Source organism: Squalius cephalus, assembly GCF_949319135.1.
Source record: "Squalius cephalus genome assembly, chromosome: 16".
NCBI classification, from domain to species: Eukaryota; Metazoa; Chordata; class Actinopteri; order Cypriniformes; family Leuciscidae; genus Squalius; species Squalius cephalus.
This window is the reverse complement of record NC_137137.1, coordinates 11,493,219-11,506,226: the sequence shown is the minus strand read 5'-3', so window position 1 is coordinate 11,506,226 and position 13,008 is coordinate 11,493,219. Positions and strand designations below refer to the sequence as shown.

Here is a 13,008-nt window from a genome sequence, read left to right as displayed (position 1 = left end):
CTTTAGTTCTCGGCAGCATGGACAGCGTCTGGGTTTTCATTAAAAGTCTATCGCAGCAAAGGTATTTCCAACATCTTGTTGTTTTTTTTTTTTTACTTTTAAGCAAGTGAAAAATGAAAACTTTACTTTTAAGTAAATGAAAAAGAAATTCACAGGGAGTAGCCTACTGAATCACATCCAGACGAGCAAAAAGTTGCTGGCTGCAGTTCACTTAACGGCCACCGGTGTCACTAATAACAAGGGTTTCTGAATTCCACATATAGCCCCTTTAAACTTTACTTTGCTATCAACTTCATAAAACTGAATCGCCCTGTGGTACCTATTAACATGTTTACAATGATAGCATGTTTACAGAAAAGCCCATTTGTTTTCCTCTATATATGTTTACACCCCTAACCTCAACTTTACCATAGTTTAGACTAGAGGCTCTGTGTTGGTGCGCATGGCAGTGTTGGTGTCCTCATCGTTCGGCCAACATCAGCTCAGCCTGTAATTAAAATGTTTCTTTAGAGACTCGTGAATCAAGCTAGGTTTCCTCTTGCCTGAGAGCTGCAGTTCAGGCAACTCCCGAGGCCATGCTGTTTTCTTTGGAGTGGAGAACTGTAGTTTCAGACCGATCTGGGAGAAGACTGGCCCAGGCTTTGGAGAGTTGGGCTGTTAGCTGCTCACTCTATGAGTAAAGGTCATAAAAAATAGTCACACCGGGCACCACATCAAGGCCCTTTCGCTCTCAGCCACTTGCTTTTGAAGCTTTATGTTTGTAGTATGTTACATCATAGGCTGATATGCGACTGTCTTTATGAGTGAATCATTTACTCAACTGATTCACTGATTCATTCAGAACAAAACAACTGACTACTCTATTTATTATTGAGTCATGGATTCATTCACTCAGCTGAATCATTCAAAAACGCTGATTCATTCATAAACATTGCTTTGCATTCGTACTTAAAGGTGCTCTAAGCGATGTTGGGTGACGTCACTACTTGTTGACGTTCAAAAAACGGAGGCTAGCTCCACCCTCCCTCCTCCTCATCCCGTCCCCTCCCCCTCCCTTCCATGCTTCCTGAAACAGTCATGAACCATTTAGACAAACTGGACTTACCCACCTGTCCAGCAAAAACAGAGCCACCTGAATGTCGGATTGGAAGCCCTTCTGCCGGCGGAGTTCTGGTCACCTTTTGAACGCTTTTCCGATGTAAATTCGGGACTTCGCGTTCCTTCTCCTTTTCCCTATTCTTTGTTATTTGTTCATCAGAACACTCTTTGGTCGTGTGTCAGCCATATCAAAATTCTCAAGAATATACAATTTTAACGTTAGTCGTTGTTAGGACATCTCTCCTCTAGTTAACTTCCCTCTTCATGCTTCTCTCTCCTCCACTCCCCACACGTGCACTAACCCCCCAACCCCGAAATCATTCTTGTCGGTTATTGGCTGGAACACTGTTTGTTATGTTTCGTGGCCAAGGCTGGGCCAGTTTGTTTTTCTTGCCGTTAGTGGAGCCTGGGCTGTCTATGTGACAAAAAAATGTTGGGCCTAAAAAACGCGTGACATCGCTTAGAGCACCTTTAACTATTTTCTTTGGCGAGAAAAATACAAAGTGTCTAAAATATAAGTTACTCAGTACAGAGCTCTTGTTTATCGAACTGTAGAAATATATATCACACACACACACACACACTGTATATGAGTCAGATGTCTATGAGTAGCTTTTAGAACAAAATCACACAGGTTTGTAATTTGCTGTCCAAAAGCTAACGTTTCATTTAAATACTGAAGTTGAACAGGTACCTCTGGTTAGTGTCTGTTATGGAATTTGACCCCCATTCTGCAGTGAGCTCATGAGGGGCTCCTGGCGAGGTTCATGTGAAGCTTTCAACAAGTGCAATTGCACTCGTTCACCCCCTTCATATGTTTAAAGAAAAAGGACCTTGTGCTGGCTTGGGCTATTTTGAACCATTAAAATGAAATAAAACTTGACTTCCTTTCCAGAGCTGAAATTATACTTTTCCAAAAGCGGCTCCAACAATCTTGTATCTGGGGTAAATGGATTGAGGGATGATTAGAGTCAGGTGTGTTACGCTCCTCAGCCAAGTTGAACTGAAAACAAACCTCTAACCGCAAGTGTTCAGTTCGCTCTTTCATTCTCTTTCTTCCAATTCTCCTGTTTTATGCAGCTCGTACTCACAGAATTAAAACTGTCATTTAAAATGTTTGGTGATCCAAAGTTTGTTCTGCCTTGAAATGAGTCATTCTCTTCCTGCGTAACTGCCATTGAGTGTCGATTGCAATGACAAAGTTTATTAAATAAGATTTGGCATGAAAAATAATATGTCTAATGCAAGTAGAGTATGCTGATGTGTGATTACTAATTTATCTTCAGTCACGTTTGACTCTTACATTCAGTTAAATTCAGTACATATAATACCCAAAATGTTACTCGCCACAAGACTCTTTTAATGCATCATTAGAGCGATATATAAGATGTCATGCCACGTCTTGGAAACATCTTTTCCTTTTCTGCCTCTGCAGTTGTGATGGCAAAAGAGCTTCGGCTGAGCTAAAATTAGCTTTGTCCTCAGGCGCAAGGCCTGTTTTCGCCTGGGTCCACGTTGAGGGATGATCTACAAATGAACAGCGAATAGGTATACATCCAACACACACAAAGCAATGATAATACACCTCCAAAACACACACCACTGATAATCAAGATCAATCTACACAAACATTCGAAACATGCCAAGAAACTTTAGCAGACTTTGCGTCTAATCGGTTAGAAAAGAAAAACACAAAGTCACCTCATTTCTGAGTTGTAGCATAGCTTTGTTTATTTTTTATTTAATTTTAATTTTTTTTTTTTTTTTGCATAGGGAAACATACTCACTTCCAGTACTGTATTCATGAGCGATTTTTTTTTTTTGCGAACAGCGATGGCTGAATACAATGTTATAATGAAATATTGTTAAAGCTGTAATTTCCCCCTCACACCAGTTCAAAAACACATGGCAAATTTAGTTTGTTGTGCATGAGAAAAACAAAAACATTTTCTCATTGGTTTCAAAACCGACATACCGACTTTTGCTGATAGATTACAATTTAGCGAGGTTCTCGGAGAAACAAAGACAAATAACAAAAATCCCCCGATGCTTTCCAAAAGAACATGGATGCATGTCATCATGCCAGTTGTGAATGTGTCTGAACTAAATGTCCACATGCCCCTTCCTGGTGTGAAGTGTGTTTATCTGTGCAGCAAGCAAGCATTTAATGAGTAACTACTATGGTAATATTTGTAAAGAATAATGTGATTAAAAAAAAGAGGAAGGAAAAACTAACAAAAACCTTGAAATTTAACACTGCATTAGAATGCTCTCTGAAAAACATTTCAACCTTCGTCCTTTCAACTCAAAGCGTCCAAAGATAGAGAAAACAGCATGCTTAAAAACAAACAAAACAACAACAACAACAATAGAAATATTTATAGAAATTAAACCATAATTCATCGAACAGAATAAAACAAAACGATTGTTCTAATGGGGGAGAGGGCACCCTGAAATATTGATGCGTGATTGTTTTGGGGGTCTCAAAAATTCAGGAGTAGGCGGTACGTCAGGGTGTTTTTGGCAATTCATTTGTAAATGACTTATCAAAATATTGCATAAATTGCAAAGCCCACAAATGGCTTTTCTCCCCTATGAACAGAGACATGACTAATAGGTATTCTTCACCCCGTTTGAGCCATTTTAACCTCAGGGCCAGATTTAGTAAAGCCCTTAGCACACGCTAACATTCTTAGCGTCGTCAGACTATACCAACCTTTAGTTAAGGTCAATATGTTGCAGCACTCGGAGGTTGTGTTATTGAGAGGCTTTGGCAAATCTGGCCCCTTGGTTGGACAACAGCGTACAAAAAACGTTTGATAAACAAAAGCTGTATCCAATCCAGGCCAACACTGCAGAGATGATGTCAGCAATACAGCGAAAACCCACATGACAGCTCACCGTTTACAAAGAACACATGGGTGAGGAAAAGAAACCAGAGAAAAACGATACATGACAGGCACTGCATGTTACAATTGTGTTTTTAACCCATTTTGCCATTTATACCAATGTATATACCTTAGATTTGAATTGCTGGTTTGCTAGGAGTGAAAAAGGGAGCGTAGAAATAATTAGCCATTCTACAGTTAAGGATGGGTCTTCATTCATATTTATCTGCTATAGAACTATAGTACACCAGAAACTCAGATTAAAGCCCTCCATCACCCCCACAGCTCAATCAGCAACACGAGTATCTGAAACAACGTTTGAGAAGTTTGAATTACATACTTTAAATGGGAAAATGTCAGTATAATCAATGACCTCACATGTCTGAACAAATGTACTCTTGGGAGTGACAGTTTTAGACCTGGGCAAAGAAGAATTTTATAATGCTGCATTCATGTCATGTCAGAATTACAGCAATAATATATATTATTTACAATACATATACTACAGTTCAAAAGTTTGGGCTTGGTAAGTTTTGGACATAAGTCTCTTTTAAATGCGACAGTAAATACAGTAAAAACTGCTTTCTGTTTAATATAGTTTAAAATGTCATTTATTTATATGTAATTTTCAGAAATCATTCAATCAACTACATTGTTTTGTGGAAGCTGTGATTAAAAAAAAATCTGGATTTTTTGATGAATAGAAAAGCATTTATTTGAAATCTTTTATAAAATCATAAATGTTTTTACTGTCACTTTTGATCAGTTTAATGCATCTTTACGGAATAAATGTATTCATTTCTTAAAGAAAATTCTTACTGACCCCAAACTTTTGAACAAGTGTGTGAACAATATAACTTTTGTTCTATCTATATATATATATTTATATTGAAAGAGCAAAAAGAGGAGGGTTAATGTAGTGATTAAGTATTTTGTGAACATTTCATATTGAAATCTCATTATGCTAATTCTGACCAGATGTAAACGCAGCATTAGTTTCACTATACTACCGGGTACAATAATAGTAGGTTTAACCTAGCTTGGATGGCTTTACACACATTGAAACTGTCCTTAATATTAGCAAGAAGTTTCAGCACAAAGATTTCAGTAAAGCCAGGATTAGTTGCATAGATGCTGTACAATTTCCAAAAACCTTTAGTGTATTACTACTAGTCTGATTTCAAACGAAGCAGCTTGATCGAGCTGTTATTATGGGATCCAAACCAGTGCAGTGCACATCATCCGTTTCAGATTCACCAGTCGCTGCCAGTATCAATCATGTCACGTATCAATTCATCAGCTGACAAGAACTATGACATGCATCCTGCCAAGTGTCACGACATTGAAAATGGAAGGAAGGAAAGAGTAGAAACTGCATTCCAGTGCCTCAGCCCTGAAGAGGATGTCCAGCCCTTACTGAGAGGAGACAAAACAAAGATCTGACCACACGTTCACGTTTCTATCTAACTCGACCGTGCAAAGCTCATGGTATTGCAAGGTTTACATTGCGCAAACCGCAAAAGGAAACGGTAAGAGTGAAACACTCTTGCATGTCTAATTCTCTCACGTATGCCTGAGTAGGGTCTCCTCACATCCTGTTTATGGCCGTGGGTGAACAGGGAAATTGGACTGGGGAAATTTACATTCTATTCAGCATAATTACATGTGTCAATGACTAATTAAAGTGCCTGGCCCTCGGAATTAAACAATCTTTTCAGCGACGAACATTCCAGGCATGAGTAGGTTGATCTTACAAAAACAGGGGAAGATCACACAGCGTAAACCCACATCCAACAGCTCTATGCTGAATCCAGGAAGGCACTCAGAAGAGTGAGGTCTAAAATCCTGCTAGTTATGCATGCTCCATAAAACTATCAATGGGCTGAAGTAAGCCATGCCACTGATTGTCCACATGTGATTTAAGAAACTACACTGCAAAAAAAAAAAAAAAAAAAAATCTGTATTGTTATATTTTTTTTCAAGTAAAAAGGCCTAAATTTTTACAATACATTTATACTGTACACAACTATTCAAAAGTTTTTAATGTTTTTGAAAGAAGTATCTTATGCTCACCACGGCTGCATTTATTGAAAAATTTAAACATATTCCTATGATGGCAAAGCTGAATTTTCAGCATCATTACTCCAGTCTTCAGTGTCACATGATCCTTTAGAAATCATTCTAATATGCTGATTTGGTGCTCAAGCAACATTTTTTATTATCAATGTTGCAGCTTAATAGTTTTGTGGAAACTGCAATACTTTTCTCAGGATTCTGTGATTTTTTGAAACATTTTTCACTTTTGATCAATTTAATATGCATCCTTGCTGAATACAAGTGGGTAAGACAAATTCACTTAATTCAAGATATTTTCTCTTAATATTCTATAGTCTTGATTCTCATGTAAATGTATTTTGTTTTAAGGATGTTTCGATTTTTAATGGGAAAATGCAAAGTACTGATTTCAAAAATGATTGTTGCAGCATCATTTTCACACATAAATGACAACAGCTAAATAAAAGGGTGCCATTCAAGCAGCTTCATCGCTCTATCTTTCTTTCATTCTCATTTTAATCTGTATTCATCACGGTACGTTATCAAGGCTGAGAAATATCCCCAGAAAAGCAAACCTTAAAAAGAAGTATTATTATTATTAATACCAGAATATCTAGTGCAACCTTCCAAGTAGAAGTACAGTAAAATGTGTTTAAAGATCTTGAAGCTTGCATGACAGAAAAGAAAAAATAAGTGCAGAGGTTTAAAATAAGTCTTGAATATAACAAAAAAAAAGGCAATGGAACCAGCATAAACCTCTCAAAGCTCGGTGAAGCTGTTGGCTCGGTTTAAAATGACGACAAGTGATGCTGAATTTACTAAAGTTCGTATTTTGCGATCAAAATGACAACTGTGTGAAAGGTGTGTGCTAATGGCGCTGACATTATTTTCTCAACAGCAGATCCTTTAGAAGGAGCTTTCAAAATTTTTGTGTGGCTTGACCACAAGCTTATGACTACTAAATCCAAACAAACAAACAAAAACATATTTTCTCTTACAAAAAGACATTTTTAATATACATTTCGCCTTTTTCCTCATTCTACTGGAAATATGGTAAGCATTTATACACAAGATAACTGTGTTCAAAATGTAACATTTCAACAACAAGCATAAAAATGATAATCATCGCTCTATAAAAAGGATTTCGAAATCAAACAGTAAGATAATGTTTCTTTTTAAATGCATCAGCTCTAATGCATTATTCACGTCATAGAAAGTTCAATCATCACCTGTGGCCACTTTAAAAAGCACACACTGGGGTAACAACCTGCTCTTGAAGTGTTTCGAGCTCTCGGCCGTGTGTAGCCAATGTTAGCAAATACAAAAAGCAAACGAAGAAGAAGACTCGTGCACACAGAGCTCACTACAGAGCCGCTGTGCTGGCGAAACCACCTTCAGACCCCTGTTCTACTGAGCCCATCATCGCACCCTGGCCTGAGGGTTGACAGCTTTAGAAAGGTGAAAATGGAGCAGTGCAAATCTTCACGGGACAGGCGGCGGGCCATGCGAGTCTGTACCGGAGAGACGCCGTGAGCTCTTTAAAATCGAAAAAGTTTGCCATTTTCGCTTCAATACGGTTTATAATAAACAAAAAACAGCAGGAAATAATTCGCTTCGAGGCAGACCCCTGTCCCATCGCCTGTCCTGTTAAACACAAGAAAAATTGCTTGCTTAATGAAGCTAGCACTTCTGCAAAGGTTTGGATCATGGTAAAGATGGAATGCCGTTTGGCTTCAGCACTCCGATTCGGCCAGGGCGGACAACGGGGGACTCACAAATCATCCACGATCAAGATCTTACCACAGGCATCATGTAAACAAAATCTCTCGTTCTTTCTCATCCGACTTATACTTTTAAATAGCTACCAGCAAATCGTATTAGCTACCAGCGTTGCAATATCCATTGCAGAAACAATACTGTACACTGCATCACAAACTACAACATGGCCTCTCCTGACCCAGCTCCAGAAATACACAATATCTTCTCCTCCGCAATATACTCCCCTGACACTACATGCTACAAATTATAAATTATCTCCTACCATCTAATTTTATAAAAAGAAGAAGAAGCATCCTGGTGTATTAATTCATTTTCTAAGAAGACACAAAGTCAGCAGTTCTTGTGTCTGTATGTTGAATTGGACAAATACATTTCAGCTACTCTCTATGAATGCGTTCTACAATCAACAAATGGACATGTACAAGGGACTCGATTGGTAAAACAACTTAATCACTAATTGAAGAAATCATCAAACATTACATATTCTATTGCAGTCAGTGTTGTGAGCCCTCAAATAGCGGTTAAATGGACAGTTCACATTTTGTCATTAGTTAATCGCCCTCATGTTTTTCTAAACCTTTTGACTTCATTTCTTTTTTTCTGTGGAGCTGAAAAAAGTTTTAATTTTTTTTTATGCACATTGAAAGTCAATGGGGTCCAAATCAACATTAGTCTCTCTTTGACTTTCATTGTATGAAAAAGCATTTTCAAAATATCGTTTTGTGTTCCATTGACTATTTATTCGCCTACATGAGGGCGAATAAATAATGACTACATTTTCCTTTTGTGGTGAACTGTCCCTTTAACAAATGCGTAGGTTTTCAGAAATAATAAAATGTAAATTTGACCCTTGACAAAAAGCAAAAATCATGCAGTGGGGATGTAAAGTCTTGTTGATTGCAAAATAATTTGCTAAGTGCTTAGTTGTAGAATTTAAAACTAACCAAAACTAGTTAATGGGTTTATAGAGGATGGCCATCTAGTTTTAATCTCTGACCTTTAATCTCCTCTTCACATCCATAATGGGTACAAACTCATTTAAATACATGACATACAATCTAAACAATTTAAGAGAAGTCTAACATGAAAGGGAATCAAAATATCAGCTCAGAGCTGATATGGAGAGAGCTGGTACCGCATCTTTCACAGATTTTGTTACTTTCTCATTATATGAAAAGTAGAGTGAAATAATGGTAACAAAATAATGCAATAAAGATTTCATGCCAACTACGGTGCTTTTAAAAGAGGAAGAAGGTAAAAAAAAAAAAAAAGCTTCTCTCACCCATCCAAAACTACAGCTATCAGGTAACCTGTTAGTCTTAATCTGATTATGACAGGCAATCAAACATGCAGCATTTTTTTCCTTGATGACACTGGTTACATAAAAAAAAAAAATATCTGAAAAAAAAAAAATCAACTCCTTTGAAATTACGCATTATCGTTCTTAACTAAAGGCAAGGCACATAATATGTTTATAAAATATCGTGCAAAGTAGAAGAGGGATCATAGGATAAAAGTCAAAACCAATGTGGTACAAAGGTAAAATCCATCTGTGTCATTGGCTCTTTGCTCAAGGGGGGTCATTAAGGAGAAGTCGGGGAGCATTTAGCTTTAGAGCTAATACTAAGATTATCTGCCATGCACCCATGTCAGCGATACGGTGGTCGTTTGAGCTTAATTCTCATGATTTTTCTTTTGAAAGCACCATGCACAGTTATATATATAACTCATATATAGAGATTTCCATATAATTTTCATATCTGCACCATTAAAACAAGTCATGTTGTATGTATTCTGGGTCTATGGTCAACTCAACAGAATGTGTATGCAAAGCCATTATAAAAGGTTAGCAAAAGCAACCAGAGTGTGTGGATATTATTTCATACCAGTGTGTGTATTTGTAAGGGTACCTAGTTAATCTCTGATATGTGTTGATCTTGTCATGTTCCAGCAGAATATAAGGGTGTGTGTGTGTGTGTGTGTTTTGATCAGCCATCTGCGTTTCCTGTGGCTAAGCGTTAGCCCATGCAGCTGATGAGGGGCTTGGGGGCTTGCTAGGCCGTTTAAAATATCTCTCTGGGCATAAAAACAACCCCTTGAACTTCTACAACAACAACCCACAGTAGATGAAGCAAAACATCCAAGTCTTTAAAAAAAGAGGAAGAATTTAAATGAAAATCTAGCAATGTCTCAGGCACTTTTCATGGCTTCTTGATTTGGGTTCGGTAGCGTTGTAGATTAAGCCCTGATGTTATTTCATTAGTACAAATCAACACATCTCAGAGTGCAGAATAACCCATTTCTGAGGCAACCAGCCAGAGACATGCTGGTCGTAGGCGTCCACCTCCCAATGAACTCTGGGAGCTTAGCCACTGACTGACCTCCTCTTTGTATTGTCGTCGTTGGGCATTACAGCCCGTCTCACGTCAAACATCCAAATCATTGACATTCCTACGGATTAAAGTGTATAATATGCTTCAAAATAAAAACAGTCATAGTTTTTTGAAATAGAAACATGGGGGAAAAATATAGCCTGTTTTGTTTTCTTCTTAAACTATGGGAACTGTATAAAAGTAATCACATAAACATGGAGACATTTACATAGAAAATGTAGGATTGTTCTGATCAGCTTTTTAGCTTCTGGGAAACCAACCCTCATCTACCGTGAGATCAGAACATGACAAAAATAACAGACTCGCAGCATTCCGTATGATTAGGCCGAACAGGAATTTGCAAAAGAGGAAAATTAAAAATTCAAAGTAGTGCAATGCCTGTAATTTCCAATGAATTTAAACAAATTACACATAGAGAAAAAACGTCTATCCTCTACACCCAATACTGTCTAAGTAATGACAGAACTATATTTCAACTCCCTTTGTCACTATGTGGAAAAATCCACGTATCTACATGAATCAAAACCCCCCTAATCTGTGAACTCACAGAGATGAATAAGGGACTACCAATGTTTATGACAAGCACAAACACACAGACGCACACACACACACACTTACAGCGGGTCCAGGGAATGAGGGGCTTTCATATTGCGAAGAGAGGAAGGTGCTAATTCACCCCTGCTATTCCCTGGCTCATCCTATGAAGGCTGTATTACAGCTCACACACACCTCGTATAGCCTTTAACAGTACACGCCATTGCCTCTATATAGGTGTGTTTGCATGTAAGTGTGTGTGTATGTGTGTATACACGCTGACTGTGATGTATAATGTCACTGAGGTACCACTAATATTCCTCCGATGTACAAAAAACATGATGGGCTTCCACCAAAAAGTGGACTCCATTACAAACAGTGGAGAATGTAATTTAGAAAACATCACCCTCTGAACGAAACCAAGGACGCAGAAACATGATTGTCAATAAACTGGATGAAAAGTAGCCTTTTTGTTTCTTTTTCCACAATGCTGTGTGAACGGAAGCATCAATCTTTTTGTTTCCTTTTCCATGTCGTGTTGCCTTTGCGCACTTAAAAAAAGAATAAAAACAGACCGTGCTCACCTCCAAACCTGTGGCGAAATGCTAGCGGAAAAACCCCTTCCTTGAGGTTTCTCGTCCCTGTTCGTTAAGAAAATAAAGGATACTTATTTTGCATATAGGAGGAAGCAGCACCTGTAGCAGAAGGAGGGGGTTGAGGAGAGGCATTCCAAGAGGCAGGGAGTCAGGGTGGGCCTTTTCGACACGTCCATCAATGTACGCCATAGTTCGGGCTGCCCTCCCAGAAAAAACATCCTCCTCTTTTGTCTTCTTTTCTTCCGTTCCATCTATGGCAATTCTCTCACGCTCTTCTCCATTTCCATTGTCTTTTTTCAAAAAAAAGTGTATTGAAGCATCTTTATACTGTACGTTGTTATGCATATATAAATATGTGTGCACATATATCTATACACACATATTGTGTATATATATATATGTGTGTGTGTGTGTGTGTGTGTGTGTGTGTGTGTATATATATATACAAATACTGCATATATATCTGATTTTCCCTCTTGCATCTCGTTCACAACTTTTTTTTTCTTGTAAATTCCACAAAAAAATTGATTTTTCAGATCCATGTCTGTGCCTCCTCGGGTTCGTCTGTGTGTGTGATAATCAGTTCCCCAGATACCAGGACTGCAAGAGAGAGAGAAAGAGAGAGAATCAAAATGACTAAGACATCTGTACAAGCACAAGTAACACAATAGGAGGAGTGCTATGGGATATCCACCTAAATCAGATAAAAACTCATCTGAACGTGACCGCAGTGTAGTTGAGATGGATCCATTTCATCAAAACTGAATGCACACTGTGATTTACATGGGTTTCTTCAACTATGGGCAGGGACAATTGGCTCTCTTAAAAATCACTTTTCATACCAGTTGATTTAATTTTTCTACTAACAATGTCCAAAACAGGACAAAGAGGAGAATTCTGGCATTTTTCTGAAACCTCAAACATTTTCACCACAATGTCATTTCCATCACATCTCAAACAATGCATTGTGTTGAATAGGATTCCGGTTGAAATGACACATTTTTCATGAACACATTTCATGTATCCAAATGCTTGATAACATAATTTGATTAGAAATGATACACAATAAAAGTATTCTGTTCATGAGTGATATGTACACTACTGTTCAAAAGACTGGGGTCAGTAAATTGATCAAAAATGACAGCGAAGAATTGTTACATGCCTTTCTATTTCAAATAATTGCTGTTCCTTTAGACATTATGTTCATCAAAGAATTCTGATAAAATATATTACCGTTTACACAAAAATATTAAGCAGAACAATTAACATTGATAATAGTAAGGAATGTTTCTTGATAAGCAAATCAGCATATTAGAATCATTTCTAGCAGATCATGTGACACTGAAGACTGGAGTAATGATTATGAAAATTCAGATTTGCCATCACAGTAACAGTAGTTTTGATTAAAAAAACAAACCCAGGGACAAGTGTCAGTAGCTTAAGAAACATACACATATACCCTGCTAGAATGTGAGGTGTGTGTGTGTGTGTGTGAGTTTAGGTTTTGAAGGTGGTGGTGGTGACAGTGACAGTACTGTAGGTGGTACATGTTTCCTGTCCGTAAGGACCTAAATAATGCAAAGCACCTTACTCTGCCATTCAAAGCAGAACCTAATGAGAACAAATCAGTGTCTTTTTTGATAATGTGCAGAAAACGCTTAGCCT

General features: G+C 37.8%; 1 protein-coding gene across 9 annotated transcripts in view; it reads right to left on the bottom strand.

Annotated features, from left to right (window-relative positions):
* The window catches only part of nfic (nuclear factor I/C), a 106,104-nt gene that overhangs the window by 3,046 nt on the left and 90,050 nt on the right, over positions 1-13,008 (bottom strand). For 4 of the 9 annotated variants that reach the window (XM_079897002.1, XM_079897000.1, XM_079896998.1 and 1 more), the window contains one exon: positions 3,669-11,943. The exons of 4 other annotated variants lie outside the window; for them this stretch is intronic. In XM_079897002.1, the coding sequence (XP_079753128.1) occupies positions 11,923-11,943 (21 nt within the window). In that variant the 3' untranslated portion in view covers positions 3,669-11,922. Of the gene's footprint in view, positions 1-3,668; positions 11,944-13,008 lie in introns of those variants that run through there. One more of the 9 variants, XR_013823900.1, reaches the window with a different exon arrangement.